The sequence below is a fragment of the Strongyloides ratti genome (assembly GCF_001040885.1).
Source record: "Strongyloides ratti genome assembly S_ratti_ED321, chromosome : 1".
Classification (NCBI taxonomy): domain Eukaryota; kingdom Metazoa; phylum Nematoda; class Chromadorea; order Rhabditida; family Strongyloididae; genus Strongyloides; species Strongyloides ratti.
Window position 1 is genome coordinate 7,495,814 of NC_037307.1, and position 25,473 is coordinate 7,521,286.

Genomic DNA, 25,473 nt, shown 5'->3' on the forward strand with positions numbered 1-25,473 from the left:
TAAAAGTTTTTTTCATTATCTTCATTACTTTGTAAAATATTTAAAAAATATCATATGACAGATTTAACAACTTTGAAAGAGTTAAACTAGAGGGAAAATTTTTTTACTTAAATGATATATTTTTAAAGATTTATGATTTTAAAAAGTACAATATCTCTAGGGAAATGAGAATAAAATTTCATATTTAAAACATTAATTAACATTGTTTATGAGACCAAATTATTGTCAATTGACCATAAAATTAAAAGAAAAATTATTATAATATTTATTTGTGAAATAAAAAAAAACAGCGTTAAATTAACATTCATCACAGTAAAAATAATAATTATATGAAAATATACAACATTATACAAGTTTGTTCAAAGGATATTTTTTTTTTATCTTAAGTTAAAAGTAACATTACAAAAATCCTTTCTTAAAATTATTAACATCTTTCTCTATTATTGTTTTTTTTTTAAAAAATATAGTATAAATATATATATATATATATATTGGCAGCACCATATATAGGTTTCCTGGTTGTTTATTTTATGATGTTATAAGTTTTCTTATAAAATTAAGGCTAATAAAGATAATTGGATTGAGATTCTCTAATATGTAAATTTTATTTATGGTCTTTGCCCGTAGATATCAGCTAAATTTTCAAAACGTGGTCCCCATTGATCTAATTTTGAATTTTCTATAGTTTCTGTGGCTCCATCTGTTGTTGATTCAAGTGAATCTAAAGTTAACCTTGAAACATTATCACCTTCTACATTATACATTCTTAATTCATCATAAGGACCTGTATTTGGATCTGTTTCTAAATCATTTATTCTACTATTTAATCTTTCATCAACAATTGGATAAACTTTTTGTGGTATTGGACCACCATCTAATGGAATAACAGGTTTTCGTAAATTATCAATATTATGACGTGTATTATCTGCTTCACCACCACCCTCTAAAGCATATGACCTAATGTTATCTCTTTTTATTTCTTCTGGTCTAACATTATCAAATTTAGGAGCATGTCTTCTTGTATAAACTATCATAAGCATAATAAGGAGCATTAATAATGATATAGAAACAAGAATCAATACAATGGCGGAAACAGAAATACCTAATGATGAGTAAGCCATAACTGTACCACAAGCTAAAATAGTTCCGTCTTCATTTAATTGTGCTTTTTGATTATTACTACAGGTACAAAATGGACCTTTCCAGAAATCAACACAAATTTGACCAGTTGGACAAAAGTTGATATCAAGATTAGCACAAGAAATACGTTGCTCACAACCTATAAAAATAAATAATAGATAAAATAATATAATACTCTTTCTATTTATATATGACATACCTTGTTTGACACCATTACTATTTCCTATATGAATCAATGGATTATTTGGAGTACTATCAATTGTCTCAATACTATTAGTCTCAGTAAAATTATCACTCTTAACAAGTGATAAAATTCTATTATTCCATCTATATGTACCTACACAACCAGTAAAGTATGAAAAACCATTTGATCTCTGTCCATTTCCAAGTGTAATACGATTAATTGTTATTTGTGATGATACCAGATCATTCTTTTTATTTAAAGGTTCAGAAACTTCATAAACACCATCTAGAGATAGAGATGCTTTTGTTGGATCACGATTAAATTCTAACCAATATGGTGTTGTTGAACTAAGATTAACATCATTAATAGAAAGTTTTGTATCAATAAATGATGATTGATTTAGAGCATTATTAATATGTACATCAGCTGAAACTTTATGTTTCTCCATATATGTATATACACTATTAGTTAAATCACCACGACCACCATATGTTAAATCTCCGGATCCGGTAGGATTTTTTCCTGGAATAAATAGAATACCAATATTATCTCTTAATGAATCCATAACAACATCTGAGTTATATTCTATAAAAGCACCAGGTCCTGAAAACTCAACCCATTCTATTGGTTGATCACAACGATCTCCACCCCATCCTGGATCACAGATACATTTAGGAACAGAATTTCCTTTAATAGTTGCATAACAATCACCATGAATACAGTAACTTGCTGAATTAATACTATTTGAATCACATGCTGATCCCCATAATTTACAACCAATTGTACTTTGATGAGAATGATCTGGAGTTGCTAAATCATACTGTTCACCATTAACATAAAGATTTCTTATACAACCATTATAATCAGGAGCCTGTGAGACAAATGATGTATAATCATAACTATCATCTAATGGTGCAACACCACCAATTTGTAATGGAGAATTAACATTTAATCTTTCATCATCATCTGTTGAAAATACTGATATAAAACAACTTTCTTGTCCTTGTGATATCATACTTTGACAATCATCAACAGTTAAAGTTATTTGTTTTCCAGTTTGAGCTATTCTAATTGTATGCCAATCACCATCAGCTAAATTGTATGGTCTAGTTAAATTAAGATATGTCAATGGAAGTCTATTAAAACGTATTTCAGAAAAAATATAACCATTAATAAGTCTTACAGCAATATAATCTTTATACTCAACTTCATCTCTTAAATTAATATTATTACTTCTATTTTCTCTATCACCCATAGGTCCATTATATAAAAGTAAACCATTTGGATCTTTTGTCATAAAACTAAAACTAATATTTAATGAAGTACATGCTGGCATTGGTTTAAACCAAGCATAACCTTGTCCAGAGAAAGATCTTGTTGTTCCTTGACACCTGAATCCTTTAAGTAAATCATTTCTACATTCACAGAAGAAACCAGATGGATTAACATTATGGCAAACTCCATCATTAAGACATAATCCTGTTTGACAAGATTTTGGAGCTTCAAAGACAGGACAAACACATTTATCACTTGATATAGCATCAACTCCAACAATAATGGTTTGATTTGCATTAACAACAATTCCATCATATGTTGCATCATTAATAGTCTGGCAACCATTATCACATGTTGTAAATAGGCACATATCAATACCAGCAGAAACAATATTAGCACCAATTTCTCTTTCTAAATTTTTTCTATTTTGTGCTATGATACCATTAAGATATGTTGATGATAAGTAATTTGATCCACTAACAGAAAATCTAACATCAACAACTGGAATTTCTTTGGTTTGTAATTCAGCTACTCCCTGTTTTACAGAAAATATATCAATATTGACAGAATTTCCAAGGTAATTTGATAAAGCTTTCTTGAAATTATCCATTGGAGAGACACCAGAATCTTGAAGTTTAACAAAATATTCTGGTGATGGAATACCTCCAGCAGACTGTGACATCAAAATTCTTACAGATCCTTGATTATCAAAAGCTTTTTTAGGGACATTCTTAACATAAATAACAACAGAACCAGTTGCATTTTCATTTCTTCTTGAATCAAAGACACCTGCTGCCAAATTATATGTTCCCTCTCCCATATTTGAATCCATAATAATAGTACCATTATCAAGGAGATCAAAACCTTCTGGGAATGGTTCTATTTTAGTGAATCTCTTATCTCCAAGATCCCAATCATCTTTGTCATTGACATATACTCTTCCAATTGATGTTTTTCTTAATCTTCCTAAATATGAATAAACATAAATTGTTGTCTCTCCATCATTCATTGGATTATCATTCTATAAAAAAAAACCATAATAATTATTAATTATAAATTCTACTTTGTTTTTTTATTAAAAGTTTATCTTTTGTCATGGAAATATGATTTTATTAAATACTTCAATTATAATGTACTTTTGTATTATTTTATCTTATCTTAATGGGTAAAAGAATTAAAAGGGCTCTTAATTTATTTGTTAATCTTAACTTATTTATGTTAAATATCATTTTATTGTGCTATCTTAATGTGTCCTTTTGTTTAAACATTCATTTAAAAGAATAAGGAAATAGCGTTAAAGAGAGACAAAATTATTGAAAGGTCAACAAGTACTATTAGAAGAACACTTAATATTATTATTAAAGTATTCATTTTCTTATAATAATAAAAGAAAGCAAAAGAAAATTTTGTTTCTTTTTATAGTAAAAGTGCCTTTGATGTAAAAGAAATGATTAATTGTTATGATAAAAAGGGAATATTAAAACTTTTAATTTCTTATCATGTTACTGTTTTTTTTTTCCAATCAAAAGACCTTCGGAATTACTTATAAGTAAGGTCAAATGAAATTAAAAATAAAAAAACAAAAAAAAAAGATTTTTTTTTCTAATATAGATACTTACCTGATCACCAATAACAATAAAAACACTATTTTGGCCTTCAGTTCCATTTCTGTCTTGAATAATGACAGGAATTTCAACTAATTTTCCTGGTTCAGATGCCTCTCTATCAAATCTAGAGATAGCTTTGACAATCAAAGCACCATTACCATTATCAGCATCCTCATTAAAAGTTATATTAAAATACATGCCATATTTAAAGGTATCAGCAACACGCATTTTAAATGGTGGTCCAAATTCTGGAGTATCTCTATCAATACCAGTAATGAGGCAAGAAAGTTGTTGATCTGGATCAGTATTCTCCCAAAATATACATGGATCAGGTCTTGTTACTGGATATGGTACTTGATCATTGACATCTGACAAATTTATTGTAACCATTTGTTGACCACGATTACCGGCTTCATCATTTACCTCAATTCTAAGAAAATATCTACTGATATCTTCACGATCTAACTTTTCAGCAACTCTTAATGCTCCATTTTGATCTATTGAAAATTGTCTTTTTGGATCTGTTTCACGATCTATTCGATATCTATAAATAGACATGATTAAATTAGTCATTTTTTTTTTAAATTAATAAATTAAGAAGATTATAGTATCATTTTTAAGAGGTTTATGTAAATATAAATTATACAAGATATATATATAATTGAAATTACAGTGTCAATAAAGCGCAATATCTTTGTATTTTTTTTTATGTCATTAGCCCATCAAAAGTGATTAAGCCGACCTATAGACTTTTTTATTTAAATTATTACCGCTATTTAATAAAAAAAAAAAGAAAAGTTCCGGCATATGAGTAATAATTGAAAAAATCTTATGTATAATTAAACATATATATATAAGATTATATTATTTAAAAGATAATCTATATAACTTTTTTTTTTCTGCATCATGAATTAATTACCCCCCACTTCTCTCTCTCTCATCACTTTTTTTTTTTAAATTAAAATTTTTCTTTATTATGAAAGTAAGATAAAACTCTATATTATTTTTCATAATTTTTAAATGAATTATAAGTATATTATTATATGTATCTCTTGTTACATAAGATATTGATGGCTCTTGAAATGTAGATAATTCGGTGTTTTATGATATTAAAGATAAAAGAAAATTATATTAAGTTACAGTTATTAAGGAAATTGCTTAAAGCAAAAAGATGTTTCAATAATAATTTGATTGCCTATTATCTTAAATGGCGTAATAATAGCATATTGTTTTATAAGAGATACATCTGAGAAACTCATCATCATCATCATCATTTAAGATACAAAACATATAATAAATAATGGTTCAAGATGGATGAAGTGTAATAGGCTTTTTATCTTAATTGCTTTTTATATTTGTAAAAAGAATTATATAAATTAACATCCCTTTATTTAATTCTAGATTCTATACAAAATTTGATTATATTTTAAAAAATTTTTTTGGTAAATCAAAAAGAAACAGTATCTTTTACTCTTAAAACGGTATTTCATTTGAAGATTATCAAGGACAAAAACTTTAAATTTTAAAGAAAAAAAAAATTCAACATTTAAATTAAATTTTCTTTTCAAGTGTTACCTTTCCTAAATTTTTTTTATCTACTTTAATTATCAAAATTACTACTTATAAAGGTTATTAACAACCAATTTACAAAATGATATTTTTGTAACCTCTTTTTTTAAAAAGCATTTAATACTTTTAAGAGAAATATTATTATAAAATTTAAGGATCATTAAGTGATTGAAAAATATTAATTCAAAAAAAAAACCAATTGAAATAAAAAAAAAGCTTTGATGTGTAACGGTCTAGTTAAATTATTTTAATCTTGTATATAAAAATAATACCATATTTTTTTTTGTCAAGGACTTTTGTTCAAAAAAGAAAGAGAAAGAAAGATTTCTAAAAATATTTTTCCATAATATATAAAAAGTTCCCTCATAATAAATTATAAAAGAAAATCTTAATGGTTAATATTATTAAAAAGGTAGAGATAGATGATATATATTTTATTTACATATAAATGTATGAAAATATTTTATCACCTTATTTTGATCTTAACTAATTATACAAAATATATATAATTCTTTTATATCTGCCATTTTCTTTTTAGATAAATGTATTATTATTATTAAATGTTGTAAGGGAAAAATTTTTAGTGAATTATTACTTGCGCATTTTCACAGTTACATGATTATTGTTGATTAATAGTTCTTAATATAGTATTGTAATATAAAAAGGTATATATAGTTAAATTTATATTATATATATATGTATATCTACCTTAATACCTACTATTTTATGTATATATTTATAAATAATATGACCTCTATATAATATAATAATAGTAAGAATTTAAATAGGTATCCTGGTGAGGGGATTGAAGAGGTAAAAAAAAGGGATATTTAAATAAATAAAGAAATATTAAAAAAAAAAAATAAGATAATTTTCTATTAATTAAATTATTATATTAATAGGGAGAAATTAACTATATTATTATTTTTGGGTGTAGAAAAAAATAATATATACATCAATAATTATACTTACGTAAATTTGGAATTTTGTTGTGATACACCAAATTGTGCAATAAAAGTTCCTTTAGGAGCAGCTTCAGAAATATTAGTAATGAAAGACATGGTAAGATCTGTATTTGGGGTACCAGCAAAATTATTAAAACGAGATCTGGTACCAAGGCCTGATGTAGGAAAATGAAAATCTCCACCTTGTCCATAAATGGATATTGGTAGAATTGAAAGAATAATTAGAAGAAGCATTTGAAGATTTAATATTTTAAATGATGATGGTAGTGGTAGACGCATAGACGAGTTATCATCTATATTATGTCTTCGAGATGAGAGAGATAACAAAAAAGAAGTTAATAAACCCCTAATATAATTTTTTGACTTTTCTATATTTTTATTATTTTGTGATAGTGACTCACGTGTGATGGTCATTGGCATCTCCATCTGATACTTTGTACCATCCAATGATATGCCTTTCTGAGGTATCTTCTGATATTTGGATAGATGTTGGTCCTTCCAATTTTGGAGGACAATCATTCTTATCAAGTATATATATTCTTAGTTTTGTTGTATTATAAAATTTTCCGTCAAAAACTGTTGCCTGGAGAAGAAATCCTTCTCTTTGATATGGTGATTCGTAATCAAGTATCTATATAATTTTAAAAAAAATAGTAAATAAATTAAAAAATTTTTTATTATTTCTTCTTTTTTTTTCTATAATTTCCAAAGAAAGCTGATTGTGATACTTTTTTTTTTAAATATTATGTTTATTTTTTTTAACAACTTTTTTTCTCTCTCAATCTCATATAGAAGACAATACAATACAAATGATGGTAAAAAAAATTAACTCGTGCGTGTGAAAAAAAAATAGAATACGTTGAAGAAATGATAGATAAATATTTGATATAAGTAGAAAATAATGACAATAACGTTGGCTGATTAAAATTTTCAATATGTAATTATCAATTGTTTCCTTTTTTTACCTTTTTCTTCTTGTTTGTCGATTGGCAAATGATTAATTAATAGAATGCCAACAATCGTTTGTAAAAAAAAAATTTAATATTTGATCTTAAAATAAAATCATTATAAAATTATTATGATAAAGAGAAAAAAAAAACAATATATAATAAATAAAAATATTTATAAAAATAAAATAATTTTAAAAGAGGGAGTGCGTTATAAGAGTAAAGATATTTGTAATAATAATAAGGTGTTGTATGTTTCTATATCATCTTTTATGTGCCAACACAACTACCACTAAAAAATTTTTATAATTATATATGGGGAAGAACAACATTTACAGCAGGAATCATTACTATTGTTATTGTTTGATATAGAAAGAAAAACCTCCACCCCCTTAAAAGAACGGCGTAGATTTATTGTATATATACATATATGGTATAGATAGTCTAATAAATAGATATAAATATATATATATAAAGTTTTCTAATAATAACGAGCTGTAGAAGAAGAAAAGGTGTAGTATTAAAAAGCAATGGTCACCTTTTGGTGGTGTAACTTGGTGGTATGTTTAGGTAGTGTGGTGGTATTATATAAAATATATTTATATTTATATATATATATATATATATTAGAACATCAACTATTTTTAGATGTTAAAAAGAAATTAATATGTATTTAAATAAGAATAAAAGGTAGTTTTATAATTTAGTTTATTATTGAGGAATTTATAAGTATATATATATGATATAAAATAAAACATAAATTATTTCAACAAAAGAATAATATTTGTAAAATTACAATTAAATTTCATAACATTTAACAACATCCTATATCTAATAAAAATTTAATGTTATTTAATAGATTAGAAAGGAATTATACCAACTTAAAAAAAAAAGAAATTCAATATTTCTTCTTCTATTTTGTTTCTTTAATAATGTGTAGTAAAAAAAAAGAATTAATTTATTTAATATAATATTATATAATTTTCAATAATAATAACAAAAAAAAAATTATTAAGATATCTAATGTTTATATAATAAAAAGACACTTATTACATAAAAAAAGACAAGTTAATCATTATCAAAGAATAAAAAGATGAGAAAGATTTATAAAAGAATATTTTGTTAAAAGTAAATTGATATCTTAATAACTTCTTGTAATAAAAATAATAAATTTTGGAAAAAAAATTTTTTCATTTGACCATCTTAAAAATTTTTACAAATATTTGGTGACATAATATTTTATGACTTCTATTATTTAAGATGTTCTTAAAAACAGGACAAAAAAAAAGTATAAATAAATAAAAGGAAGGTATTTAAAAATTAATAAAATTAAGGAAGGAAAATAATAATAAAATTTAGGCAATAAAAAAAGATGATTAGAAAAAAAATCTTTCATTTAAGTTTTATACTTTTTTATATTAAAAATGAATCATCATTTATAGGTTAAAAAGTGTGGGTAGTATATATGTTTGTTTATGTATGATGATTAGATAAGAAAAAAAATTTTTTATCCTTTCTTCAAAACATAAATTATCAAGTTTAAAAAATTATTACCTATAAACTTATTATTATTTATTGGTCATACATCTTATTTGTCATTCACTATATATATATATTATATAATTTTGACAATTACAAGAATAGTACAATAAATAAAAAAAAATATGTATAACAAAATACTTTAGATTAAGGGAAAATTGTCTTTTTTATAAAGAAAAAATATTATATATTAATAAATAAAAAAAATATTGATATAATATGAATTGATTTCTATAACATCTAAAAGGAGAGAATACATAATAATATGGTATATATATATATTTATAAGTTAAAGGAAGATTATAGAAGATAATTAACTTTGTAAATACGTATATAACTTTAATCATAAAAGTGATTGGTAAAATATATTTTGCTAGTAATAATCTACAAAATCATATGAGAATAAAAATTAAAGTATAATAATAGATTAAGGACAATATTTAATTCTATTTTTTTTAAATAATTTTTTTTTAAAAAGTTAAGATCAAAGAATAAATAAGAAAAATAAAAACAGTACATTATATAATAAATGTAGGAAAACTTTTATACTATAATAAACATCTATTTCTTTGATATATTATTATTAAAATAATAATAATAAAAAAACAAACTTTGGAATAAAGTTATACTTTTTAATAAAATGATAACATTATTAAAATTTTATAATAAAAATCAAAAGGATTTAGATGAGATTTTTTGGAGGATATAAGGTTATTAATGGATGTGTTATGTAAATAATACAATATATATTTAAAAAGATAGGTTCAGGAAATGAAAAACAAATAAATAATAATGGCATATTTAGTTTATAAATGAAGAATAATATATTAAATGGGAAGTTTTAAATGTAATTGAACAGTTGGATAAAAAAAAAAAGACATGTGTACAGAAGATAAATTATGAAGAAAAGGGGGTGAAAATTAATTGGGGAGAAAATGTATGTTTTTGTAAAAATACATCTCCCTGTCAAAGTTATAAAATTTTTAATTAATTATTTAAATTATACACAAGATAAAATGATTGATTTCATTTTTTATATATAAAATTGTTTTGTATAAAATGATATAATTTATAAAAGTAAAAGTAAGTAAAATGATGGTATAAATTATGGTGTGAAAAGTTTTATATGAGGTAAAATTAATTAATAGACTAGGTAAATGTTATTTATTTTATTAAATGATATTGGTTAATATTTACATATATGTGACCTGGTAGAGGAAAGTTAATGAGATATGAAAAAGTAAACTTATCTTGATCAAAAGAGTTATAAGAATCATATATAATATAGATGTGATTCGAGAAAGGTAAAAAGCGTAACTTTTTAGTACTTTTAAATAAAAGTAGATATTTTTCACACGAGTATACAATTTTTAACTATTCAAAAAGCAATAGGTCCTTCATAAAAGTTATTTGAGATTTAGAATATTGTTAAAGGTATAAAATGTGATTGAACTGATATATTTTAGAAATGATTTATTTAATAATATTAAAAGAATTAAATTTCAAAATTGTTAAGTAATAGTTTTGTTATGAAATATGTAAATCAAATAAATTGTTTTGTATCAAACTATATATGTTATTAGATCCGGAAAGTTTTTTTTTTGTTAGATTAATTTTGTTGTTGTTTTATAATTACATAATACATAACCAATAGCTATGAAAATACAAAAAAAATGTTTATAAGATTATATGAAGAATATTCTTAAAAGTAAATGTTTATAAATACACCTGTCAAACAAAATGATTAATAGGTACATTTTTAATAACATAAAAACAGATGTGAAAGTGTAACACATATTATATGCCCTTCTAAGAATCTTATAATATGATTTTAATATGTAAAAAGATTAAGGAAAAAAAAATAAATTAATTCATCTTTACATAAAATTAAATTTTATGTATATTATATTATAAAAAAAAGGATAATAAAAATAAATATATAAATTAAGGTTAATATAAGATGAGAGTAAAAGAATAAAAAAAAAAACATTATGATTTTGTATAGTAAAAAATGGAGATGAGTCAAGATGAGTCACCTTGATATTTGCTTATCTATATCATTACTAATATTAATAGGAACACTAACCTTTATATGATTACAAAAATAATAAGATAGTTAAATACATATATAGATAGATAAGACTCATCTTGAAATGAGAATTATATTAAGGTTTCTTTTTTTTTTTAAATTATAAATAGAATGATTTAATTGTACAATAAGTTGAAAAATAAAGAATAGAATAAGAAATTGTGAATTCATGTGAATATTAATGTTTCTTAAATATCATGCTCAGTAAATATATTATACATATATATATCATACCAGATGGGGTTAAATAATCATAAAAAAAATTATGTAACGTTATATTTTATGAAGGTTCTCTCTCTCTTTATCTTTTTCCAATTAAATATATTTTAAAATAAATTTAATATGAAAAAAATTAATTAAAACTTTACATTCCAATACTATACTATTCTTTTATATGGTAGGTAATAAAAAAAAAATAAAAGAGATTAAAATAGATATTTATTTGACAAGTAAAAAAAAAAATATTATTAGAAGTCTTTTTGGTAAATTAAAATCAAGAATATTTACTACAAATTATGTAATAAAATAGTACTATTTTAAAATATATTTAATGTATCCACAAATTTTATTATTATACAATTATTTTAATATATAATAATAATATTATATAAAGTTCCTATAATAATTATTTTTGTATAATAAAATAAGAAAATTATAATAACATTGATAGGATTAGGTATTTATATTAAAAATATATAAATATTATAAAAAGATAATACTAAAATTTTTTTTTCTTTCTTTTTCTCATCACCTAAAGGAATAGTAATTTAAATTATTTTAATATAATATTTAGAAATAAAATAAATTATTATTAATATTAAAAAGTAGAGAAAAATTTCTTTTATAATAAAATAATATATAAAATAAGTAATAGAAGATATTTAGAAATAATTTTTAAGTATAGTTAAAAGACAGTAAATTAATGGAGTTTAAAGGTTTTCTTTTCTATATAAAGAAAAAATTATTTGGAGGAAAACTTTTAAAAGAGTGTTTATTGAGACGTTTATTAGTGTATTAAATGAATAATAATGATGGAAGTACTTTATTACGTAAAATTAAGAAGCTTATTTTAGAAGTTTAAGTAAAAAGGTAATTTATGTAAAAGATTTTGGTTTAAAAATTTATCTTCTTCAACAGATGTGTGAAGAATCAATGTTAAGTAAAAATGAAATAAAAACAGATTTATAAATTAAGTAATTTGTCTTATTACTTTAAAAATATCTTGTATTGTAATCTGTTACACAATTTGTATCATCTGATTTACAATACATTCTCCAGAGAGATGATATAAAATATTATAAATGTTAAAGGCACAAAATCAGTTCATTGTAAATATAAATTATTATTATTTTTAGTTGTTAGGGAATGATAAATAGAAACAGATATATATATATGTATATATATTTAGGTTTATTGTTATGTAAAGAATATTTGTAAGCAAATAGTAAACTTATATATTTTAAGTGTCTGTTTATGATTATTTTATGAGTTTATAAAGGAAACTACAAATTTGTAAGTAAAAAGACCTCAGGGATAAGAGAAGTAAATAGTAGAAGGAGGAACTTTTTGTGGGGTTTGTGGTGCCTTTGAGTACATATAAACTTTAAAATATGTTTAGAATTTGATTTTAATAATTCAATACTACTTACTATATATGGAATATAGTATTAAAAATAGGTGATTATTTTTAAGAATAAGAAAATAAACAATTATAAATATATTTGTAATACCTAAGAATATTGTTATATTTTTTTTTAAAAAAAAAGTGAAAATAAATATTTATAGAAAAATAAAAATAAATATATTTATAAAAAATTTATATTCAAATAGTAAAAACAAAAAGTTAATAATATAATGATTATCAAAGATAACAAGAATATATATATATATGTATATATATAGAAACTTTAATAAATGGAAAATGGTCAAAACAAATAGTTTTTTTTTTTCATGATAATATTTGTAGTGTCTAATCTATAATAAAAATGTGTTCACAATTTTTCTAGGATGACTTATTAAATAATAAATGAAGTATATAAACAAATTGAATATAGTTAGTAAAGAATAAAAGTTAATTTTTAAAGAAATTGTTAAGAATAAACTAGAAATAAACAAAAAAAAATGTCAAAATTAAATTCTTAACAATGTATTCTATATACTTTTAAAGTTATATTTCTTCTTATAAAATCTTAACATATTATTAAGATAATATTATATAATATAAAAGTTTTTAAATAATGAACTTGTTTAAATTACCTATTGTCTTTAGAATATGAAATGATAGAAATTATAAAGAAACACTTTTCACAATTATATAGGAGAGGATAAAAATTTTGTATTTATTTCATTAATCTATTTTTATTTTCAATATATATTTAATAGTTGTTAGATTATATATTATGTATATAACTGTTATATATATATATTTAATCAAAAATTTTTTGCCTTCTTAAAGAGATTTATAAAATTTAACAATTTGTAAATAAAAGATATATCATATATCATTTTGTAGTATATCAAAAATGTTAGAAATATACCTATTTATATATATTATATATATTTTAAAGTGAAAGGTGTTATAAAAATATTAACCATTACAAAATACAAAATATATTTATTGTCTTGAAAAATGTCATTGAAAAGATAAAAATCAAAAAATATATTGAATTTATTAATCACGAATATTATTTAGATGCACACATATATAGACAAATAGATGACCGTTGATTATAAATTTTGAAGAAAGACTAGATAACATATTTTGAAAGAAAAAAATTAACTAGATAAATAAGATATATATAAAAACAAATTTTTGAAGTTAGACTTTATCTAAATATATTTATGCATTTTTATGATGTGCTAAATCAAGTGTAAATGGGATAATGATGAGAGAAATGTGAGCGAGAATATATAAAAAAAAAGATTTTCTTTGACATATCTTTACACTTGAAGCTTAGAATTATCAAAATATGTAATCTGAAGACAGGAGAGAACAAATAAAAAAGAGTGATAATGACCTTTAAATATATATGAAACAAATTTGAGATAATAACATTCTTCTAATTGCATGTGACTAGTCATTTAACTTGAATAATTATAAAAGTTTAGAATATTTAAAACATTAGTTTATATTTATATATTTAATATTTATTTTCTTGAAGAAAGACCTCTAATTATAATTATATAGTTATTGATAATTAAAAATAAATCTCACGCAATATATACATATATTAATAAAAATTGGAGTCAGAATTCATACAAATAATTTACATTGATATCTTCCTATATAAAATAAACTTTGTCAGGGAATAATTTATTATTACAATTATTAACTATTTAAATTATAAAAAGACATTTATTATAAAAATATTTTTTCTTTAAATATATATATGATATATATTTTCTTGGAAAAAGAGATTTTTTTTTCATAAAGAAAAATTAAAAGATACTAGATAATAATGATGGCATCAATTTACCGGAATATAGTTATTATTTATATTTTATTTAAAAGTAGAAATTTAAAAAAAAAGTATCAATTAAAAAGAAAATGACTAATGGTACATTTTAATAGCGTACTGTGAAAGACATATTTTTTTTAAAGTAAGTGTTATTTTAAAATTTTTTTTTTCCAATAAAAAATGTGATGGATTGAAGATGGTCACATTGTAATTAAATTATAAATAAATTATTGATAGGCATATTTAAAACTAGAATATACTAGAATTTCAATTATTCTTAAAATGTTATAATTGACCAATAAGAGATATATATTATATTGTAAATTGATATACTTTTAACAAAGTTTGGTAGAAAAAAAGTAATTTTCAAAACATTTATTTATTTTTACAAAAGATGTAAAAAAAAGTTTTGTTTAAGTGAATAATATGGATATATGCTCTAGAATGACAAGCGGAAGATGGTAAAAAAAAAAATAACAATATAACTTTTATTTTTATATAAAAATTTTTATCAAAACTTTTTGATATAAAAGTACAAGAGATATTGTTAAAAATATTTATTTAATTTACTTACATATATATATAAATATTGTTTATAAAGAAAAAAAGAAATTTTCAGGATGTTACCATTATAATATTTGCATAATAAAAATATAAGGATTGTTAAAAAGTGATATATAAATTTGTATGAAATGTGGATATAATAAGCATAAGAATTGGTAAGTTTATTTGACACATACATATCCATATATATATATATGTATATATTTTACAGATATTAAAATAACATTTCTTTACAATAAATATGTGTTAATATTTAAAGTTTATTGTGCAATAAAGTTTAAATAAATAAAAAGAATTTTTTTTTTAAAAATTATATAAAATATTATTAATAGGTAAACCCGCATTTAAAAGATTTTCAAGGATATAAATTTTCCCTATCAAAATATAACTTTATTAATAAATATAAAAATATTTTTTTTAAAAGTAAAAACATAAAATATTATCAATAGAAAAAGTGCAACTTAATTAATATCTATTTACTTTAACCTTTAATTTCTTTTGATTTATCATAATAAAAATAATAATAATAGTAGTAGTAATAGTAGTAAAAAAGACGTCAAAAAGCAATTGGTGACAGATATGTGTTTAAAATATAAAAATGAATGAATAAAATGTGGTTCATTATAAAAAGTTCAATAAAGTGACAATTAAAATGAAAGATATATGGAGGGATACATAAATATTTAATGGATAAAAAAGTTTTAACAATATTAGTTTTCACATACATTTAAATAGTAAGAAAAAAAAAACATTAAGCAAATTAATATAACAGATTTCTAAAAATACACATATAAATATAACATATAAATTTTTCACAGAATAATTAATTATTGATAATATTAAACTATAGCTTTTTTTTTTTTTTAAATTGTACAACATAAAAAAAAAGTACATCTAAGAGTTTTAGTCAACCAATAAAACAAGACTAATGTAAGAAACGACAGTTTTTATGAATAAAAAATATATATATGAAAATAATTTATATAAGTATAAAAAAAAACTATATATAAAGAAAGTGAAAGAAGAGTAAAATTAAATATTTTAAAACAAATTACATTCAAATGGGAACCTTTATACTAATAAATATCTATTTGAAAATACTACTCATCATTATCTTTTAAAAGCCATCTTTAGTTCTTATGTATGGACATTTCTTTACATTGTGCTAATGAGTAAAAAAAAAAAATTTTTTTTTAAGATATATAAAGAGTAAAAATTTTCAAGTATAAATTTTATTGTATAAAAAGTTTAAAAAAGACAAATAGATAAATATTAATCTTGTCAACATAAAAATCTGATGTAAGAGACATATTCAATTGTAAAATGACAATGGCAATTAACATATATTTATTAGTTAATCAAAACAAAAGTCAAATATAGTTTAATTATGATTATTTGGTATAGTAAATAAGAGGAAATAAGACGTTGCGCAATGTATATACAAGATACATTAACGTTAATGACACTTAAAGATAGTTAATTTTAAGAAACACAGTTGAAATTTATAAAATTACTATTAGGTAAAAATAAGAGTTCTGATTAAGGAAATTGGAACATGACAAGATGATATTTATTATTAATTGATGGTAAATAAAATTGAAGAAAAAAAGAGAAAGAAAGAAGGAGAGAGAGAATGAAAGGAAAAATTAAAATTTTATAAAGTCAAAATTTTTAAAGTTAATGAAGTGGGAGTTAAGTTTTATCCCCTGGAACACTAAAATTTTATTTTCCTATAATAATTTTAAAATACCAGAGATTGGTAAGTGATAAAAAATAAATAAAATATAGTTTATAAAGAAAAAAAAATTGACATATTTTGTTATGAGAGATTTCTAGATAAATACATTATGTATAATATAATGATATATTTTTGTCTGTTTCTATCAAAAATGACCTCAAATAAAAATATAGATATATAGAAAGATGAATGGTTTATAAAAAAAAGTTTTATAAATATGTTGTATGAGTATCCATATTGTACTATATTTTTAGTATCAAGGTTAATTGTTGAGATTGAAAAAGTTAAAAAAAAAGTATCTTTGTTTAGTAACAATTTTAGATTATTTTCAAGGTAAAAATAATTACCAGCTTTATTTGGAAATTTTAGATATTATTTTTATGCTAATAACTTACCTTTTTAATTCTTAATACACCAACATTATTATTTTCTGAACCTGGTTCTGTTGTCATATAAAAATATTCATGGTTTTTATTTGCCAATTCATAATAAAAAATATTATCACTAAAAAATTATATCTATTAATACTAAAAAAATGGTAACAACATACATTGCTTTATTATCAGGATCAATTGCAGATATTGATAAAATAGCTGATCCTACTGGAGAGGTCTCAGGAACGTAAGCTTCATATAAAGATTTTTCAAATTGTGGTGGATTATCATTTGCATCAATTGTATATATAGTTACATTAGCTGTTCCCTCTTTTGGAGGTCTTCCCTTATCAGTAGCATGAATTTCAATTTGAAACTGTTTCTCTGAACTTAATTCTCTATCAAATTTTTTCATAGCAAATATTTTACCATTATTTTTATCAATTCTAAAGACAGCCTCTCCATTAATTTCTTTATTTCTACTTATAGAATATTCAATTTTAGCATTATCTGTTCTTGGATCATCATTATCAGTAGCCTGAGCAGTCATAACATAAATACCTTTTTTTCCTGGTTCTCTATTTTCAAGTACACTACCAAATAAATCATTCTCAAAAACTGGAGCAAAATCATTGATATCTTTTAATCGAACTATTACATCAGCATATCCAACTAACCCTTTACCATCATTATCAATAGCTTGCGCCACAAATTTCCATACTGGCACTCCATTTGGAGGATCTCTATCAAGTGGTTTTAAAATCTCAATTACTCCACTATATTTATTTATTTTAAAATATTCACCAACTCCTTGTCCTTCAAGTTTATAAATAATTTTTCCTGACTCATTACCTTTATCAACATCAGTTGCTAAAAGTTTAAATATTTTTTTTGGTACATTTTTATCTTCTTCATAAATTGTTGTTTCATATACTTTTTTTTCAAATTCAGGTGGATTATCATTAACATTTTCAATGGTTACTCTAATTGTTGTTGAAGAATTAAATTTACCATCAGTAACAACTGCCTTAAGAATATATAAATTTTCTTTTTCATAATCTAAAGGTTCTTTGACATATATTTGACCAGTATCTGTTTTAATACCAAATGGTATTCTTGAATTACTTTCTTCATTATTATTAAATAACATATAACGAAGTATTGAATGTGAATCAATATCATTACCTCGAATTACTAATACTTCTTTTCCAATTTCAGTATCTTCTGGTACCTTAACTTGATATTTTTTTATATTAAAATATGGTTTGTTATCATTAATATCAGAAATAAAAATTTGTACCTTAACAATATCTCTATTTGGACCCATGGCTCCGGGAAGAGATGAATTCATTCCATCACTAGCTTCAACATCCAATATAAATGATTCATTGGTTTCATGATCAAATTTTACCAAAGGATAAATTTCACCAGTAAATTCATCTATTCTAAAATATCTACCAGCAATACTACCAGAATCACCACCTAAAATACGATAATGTATTTCATTTTGAGGTCCATCTGAATCCAAATCAACAGCTTTAACTACAGTTATAGGTTTATTATCATATTTCTTTAAATATTCTTCTGGTTCCAATTCTTCTTCAATAGTACCCATAAATTTATCAACAGTAAATTTTGGTACAACATCATTTAAATCTTTAATATTAATATAAAAAATTCTATCACTAGATGCTTGAGTTTTCATGTCTGTTGCTGTGACAGTTAATGTATAACTTGATGAATCTTCATAATCTAATGTAGCCATATTTCTAATAATAACATAATCTCTTTTATTAATTTTTTCCATAAATTCTCTAAATTTTCCATCACTATTTGTACCTTTTTTAACACCATTAGACATTTTATATGATATTGGATTATTAGAACCATCACCAGGAATAGCATAACATTTAAAAAGTATACTATTTATTTGAATATCTTCATTTATAGTTATTGATTCTTTACAGTCAATAGATGATTGCCATTGTGGTTTAGATAATTTATAATCTTGAATATTTACAATAACATTAACTGTTGATGTTTGTGGTTCTGGATATCCATTATCAGAAGCAATAACATTAAATATAAATTCTTTTTTTGTTGATGGTATATTTCTTACTAAAGTTATTTCACCATTTTCTTCATTTAATATTCTAAGATAATTTATATCATCTTCATGTTCTATACCACTATTTATATCAGGTGATAATTTATAAGTAATTCTTGAATTATGTGATGCATCAGAATCATCAGCTGTCACTGTTATAATTGAATATCCTGGTGAAACATTTTTACTAATAGATGTCTCATATGATGTTTTTTCAAATATTGGTGGATTATCATTAATATCTAATATTTTTACAAGAAAATTACAAAATCCTATTAATGGCCTATCTCCTTTATCTGTTGCTTTAACTGTTACCTCCTCAAATGGTTTATTTTCACGATCAAAAACAAAATTAGGTGTTGGTCTTAGATCACCTGTTATTGGATCTATAACAAATGGTTTTCTTGATTCACTTCTTGTATAATATAATGAATATATTAATTCACCATTATTAAGTTTATCTTCATCAATAGCCTTAACTTGTACAATAATTGGTATATCATTTCCCCTATAAATTCCTTCCTCTAATTTAGCAATATTTGAATATGAGGAACATTCAGGAAATTCAGGTTTATGATTATTAACATCAAAAGTTGATATTATAACATAAGCTGTTTGATAATGTTTTATTGAAGATGTTTCCTCACAACAACTACCATCATCAGTTGCAATAACAGTTAAATTATAAGGATTATTCATTGTCAATAATTTATCCATTGAAATATCTGTTCTAATAGTAATAAGACCTGTATCACTATCAATTTCAAAAATATCAGTTTTATCAGTTTCATATCCTTGATATAATAAATTATATGTTATTTGATCTTTATCTGGATCATAAGCTTGTACCTCAATAACTGGTGTTCCACCTTCAGCATTCTCAGCTATTGAAGCTTGATAAAGTCTTGTTGGTCTAAATACAGGTTTTTCATCATTAACATTTTCTGTTCTAATATGAACTTGAGCTGTTGATTGTTTACTTGGAAGACCTTTATCAGTAGCTGTAACATTAAAACGATAAATATAAAATCTTTCCTGTTTTTGATCAGCATCAAGTTGTTTTTTTACCATAATTTCACCATTTAAATTAACCATAAAATGATCATCAGATACTGTATAAAATATTTTACCATTTTCTCCAGAATCTTTATCATATGCTGTAACTTTTAATAAAACTTTTCCTATTTCAACATCCTCTTTTGTTGTTGCTGTATATAGTGGTTGTGTAAAAATTGGAGGATTATCATTAACATCTTCTATATTTATTGTTAATGGAACTTTACTTTCTAAACCACCTTCACGTGCAGAGACAAAAAGTTTAAAAATTTTCTTATCTTCAATATTTTCATAATCAATTTTTTTAGTTAAATGTACCACACCAGTAAATTGTTCAATACTAAAATAATCTGAAAAATATCTTTCAGTTCCATCTTCATTTTCTGAAAATAAATCAAAACGTGGTTCAACATTAAAAAATAAAGGATTAGCCACATTATCAACATTATTGAAAACTTTTGCCTGAACATGAAGAATAGACGTCTCAACATCTATATTTTCTGGTATTGATACTTGATAACTTTCTTTATAAAATTGTGGTGCTCTATTTGATGCTACAACATCTAAAATAGCTATTTCACTTTCTTGTTTTTGTTTTTTATCTTTTGGTGTTTCATCAATTGCCTGAACATAAACTTTATAACTTGAACCTGGTTCATATTTTTTTAAAGCTGTTCGAATGATTCCTGTTCTACTATCAATTGTAAATGCTCCAGGTGCTAAAAAAAATAAATAATTAAACTTTGATACTTTTTATTTGTTAATGATGATACATAAATTATTATAAAATATTTCAATACAAAATAATTATAAATTTATCAACAAAAAAGATATATGCAAATAACAATTATTAAATGAATTTTTTTAACACAATACTGATAAATAAAATTTATTTAATGTAAAGTAACTTACGTTCAGTGTTAATTAAGTGATAAATAACATCATTATCACCATCACCATTTTCATCACGAGCAATAAAACGATATATTTGATATCCAATTGGTCTATTAATTGCAACAACTGCAAGGTATGGTTTAGGTTCATTTATAATTTTTGGCGGTTCATCAACATCTATTATTTCTACTCTTATTGTTTGAACACGAGCTAAAATATGCATATATATATTTAATTTGGTATTAATTTTTGTCTTTGTAATTAATAATTTTTGAATAAAATTTTATCTATATTATGGTAAACTTTTATTTTCCCTTTTTATGATAAATGTAATTTTTTATTATCATAGTATGTTTATAGATGTAATTACAAATTGATATATTTATTATTTAATACATTTGTCAGAAGGCATACATAAATTAGAACCATATTTACAATTCATTATATATATATCCTTATTATCACTTCATCAAAGAATAATTAAAAGGACATCTCTTATTATAAAATGATGATAAAAAGAAATTTACATATAATTATAAAAGTAAATGAATTGATGATAGAAAAAAATATAAAAAACTCAGCTGTCATGTTATTTATCTAAATTGAAACATATGTCTAATGGAAGATGATTATTTTAATGGAATGATGAAAGATTAACAATAAGAAACTATTAAGTAATAAGAAAGTTTTCTTTCTTTGTTTTTTTTTTGTTATTCTCACTCCAGGTGGTTGTTGATGGTAAACTGTAGGTATCTTTATAATTTTATCCTTTTTTGTCTTGATGCATCAAATTACCCCGTTTAATAGTAATAATTATCTCAACAACACATTTAATTAAGGGTGAAAGTATATAAAAAGAAATTGTAGATAAAGTTTTAATTTAATAAGTAATATTTAAAAGTTTTATAGAAAGATATTTCAAAGTTGAAATAAGATTTTAATTTCCGTTCTTCTCTCTTATCATAATGTAATAATCAACTTTTACTTTATTGTAAAAATTATGTTAAGAAAAGTTTGAGTAATTAAATTATAGTAAAAATCTTTTTCTTATCATAAAAACTTACTTTTAAATGGACCACCAATTTGAACTGCCATTATAATTTCTTCATCATCCTCAAAATTTAGTGTCTTTGTTAGTTCAATTGAACCATTCAAGTGGATAGTTAGATATTTTCCTGTTAATGGACCTAATGTTATCTCTTCTGATGGGTATAATGTAATTGTCTAAAAGTGATAGTTATTAAGTTGTTGAAAAGCTTTTGAAAGAAAGATAGATGATGATATGTTATCTTTACTTACCCGATTAAGAAATCCTAATTCCTGGGATTCTTTTAATTGAAAATACATATCATTACCAAGTTCTCTTCTACTTTTAGATTGATAAATAGACTTTGAAGTATGTATAATTTCATTTCTTAAAATTTGTTTATTATTTTTGAATTTATTTGATAAAGAAGATTTTCCAATAATTTTTAATGGTATATCCTTGGAATTTGGGAATCCCTCTATTTCAATTTTAATTGGTATTCTACTTTCTTGACCAAGATTATCCCTACCAACAACATCAAAAAGATAAATATTTGGTGGTAAAATTTTTGTTCCATAAACATCACCAGCCCATGGAGCAATGTCAAATGGGACATAGTCAGGTTCTATATGAAAAGTTGTCACACCTTTATATGAATGTGCCTTAACCCTAAATATATTATTAAATGGTGTTACATTTGATAATTTAAAATAATAACCATCAGGATTGTCAAATATTGGTGGTGGATTAATAACATTAATAACTTTAATTTCCACTTTTGCACTTCCAATTTTTCTTCTACTCTTTTTGTCAAAAGCTCCAATCCAAAATATAAATATTTTTTCATTTAAATTTTCTTCTTTTAATATTATATCAAGTCTTTTTTTAAGATATAACACACCATAATTTCCATTTTTATCTTCTTTAGTCAAAAGAATAAATAAATAACTATCAGATCCTGAGATTGGATGGTAAATAATATCATTATCATTATTTTTTTGAGATATTATTTTAATATCATTATTATTAAAAGTTATCTCACTTTCTGGTTCAATATCTGATCTTATTGTTGTTTTATAAATAGGTTGTAAAAAATTTTTAAATTGTTTTTTATCCTCAATTGATATACCAATTGATATAATTCTTTTAAATGGAAATCTTATAGCAATAAAATCTAATTGAAAATCATTACCAATTAATAATTCAACAGATTTATTAATATATAAGCAATTATTAATTATTTTAAAATATTCATAAAATTGATTATCTTTAACAAGTGAATCTTCTTCTATTTTTTCATAAGATGTTATATGTTTATCATAGGCAAAATCAACTACTAACCAATTTATTGGATCATTTGAATTGACATAATAATACTATAAAAAGAAATAGTTATTTTTTTTATTAATAATTTTTCAATTGTTATTGAATAATAAGATGTTTTATATTTCTATATATATAAATCTTTACAGCTGTGGATCATAATCCGTTAATTCATGATGTGTAAATAAGAGTTATATATTGATATCTCTTCATTAGTATATGGATGAATGAAGAAAAATAATAAAGTAAATCTTATTTTGGAGAATTATGATTACTAAGATGAATAATTAGAAAATAGATATCACACATTAATAATATTTACGTAATAAGATTATCATAACTTTAACTAAAATTTATCTTTTTTTTTTCTTTGATTAAATTATATAAATTTGTAATAAAAAAAATTAAATCTTCTATAAATTTATTTTATTTTAAAAGATAAAACAAAATCAATTATAATATTTATAAAATTTCTTCTTAATATCAAAATATCTTTCTCAATTAATGTTAAAATTTTTATCTAAATCTATAATTAAATTAGGGAAAAAGATTGATAAAAAGAATATTATAAATTATTATCAAAAATGTACCCTTCCTCAAAAAAAAAAAATTATAATTTTTGACTTTTTATATATTTATATATCACCATATCTTTGGTTGTTTTTAAGTAATCATACTCTCTCATTTTCATTTAACTGTTAAAACTCTTATCTAAGTTTTAGTCTATTATATATATCTATCCCCTTTTTCTTACTTTAATTTAAATTATTAAAATTAATTTTATTTTGATAATGACAGAAAGGTTTTATGTTTATAAAAGATGTATGACAGTTTGGAGGTTTCTTTTTCTATATAAAATAGGTTTTGTATTTCATGAAAATATGGTTTTTATTTAATTTAATTGACTTCTTAATTTATTTTATACATATATATATATATATAAACTTTATAAAAGATAGAGATATTTATAGTAAAATGTTATAGAGGGATAGAAGTTAATTTTGATATAAGTATGAAGCATGATAGAATATATAAATTAATTTAATGATATATATATATTTTATTTTTTCCTATTTAAATACAAAAAAAAAAATTGAATATTGTTAAATAAGAATAAAAAAAGTTTGAAATAAAATAAAGAATGAATAATTAAGATTGGGAATAGAATTTTATAATATTATATTTTTTTTATAGATACTTATCATGATATATATATATATATGATTAAATATATATTATATTTTTGTTAATATAAAAACATACCTTTAGAGAATAAAGTTTAGATAAATTAATAATAATAAATAAAAAAGTAAAATAAACTTTTTTATTCATCCTTTAAAAATAATTATTTATTTATTTTATATATTTAAGAAATAAAAATAGTATTTAGAAATTATATATAAAATAAAAAAAAACTTTTTTTTTTCTTCTTATCATATAGTAAGGCACAATAGAGAGAAGTAAATCAGTTGTTAATAAAAATCCACATAAATAATATCCTGAAAGCAAAAAAATTTAATAAAAGTTTTTGAAACTTATAATCAAATAGTTGTGGTGAGAATTTAAAGAAGTAAGAGAGAGTAAGTTATGTTATATTTGATACTTATAAACAGCATG

The 25,473-nt window shown here is 22.0% G+C and overlaps 1 protein-coding gene across 1 annotated transcript; it reads right to left on the reverse strand.

The window, feature by feature from the left end:
- Window positions 1-608: 608 nt before the first annotated feature.
- Window positions 609-25,188, reverse strand: SRAE_1000232000 (Cadherin, cytoplasmic domain and Epidermal growth factor-like domain and Laminin G domain and Cadherin domain and Concanavalin A-like lectin/glucanases superfamily domain and Concanavalin A-like lectin/glucanase, subgroup domain and Cadherin-like domain and Catenin binding domain-containing protein; the record flags this gene model as incomplete). The annotated part of the gene is made up of 11 exons (XM_024649382.1): window positions 609-1,279; window positions 1,340-3,620; window positions 4,219-4,750; window positions 6,748-7,086; window positions 7,142-7,371; window positions 17,471-17,579; window positions 17,626-21,331; window positions 21,525-21,716; window positions 22,571-22,730; window positions 22,806-23,909; window positions 25,120-25,188. 11 exons carry the CDS (start codon window positions 25,186-25,188, stop codon window positions 609-611), a joined length of 9,393 nt encoding a protein of 3,130 aa, XP_024503265.1.
- Between the last annotated feature and the right edge of the window lie 285 nt (window positions 25,189-25,473).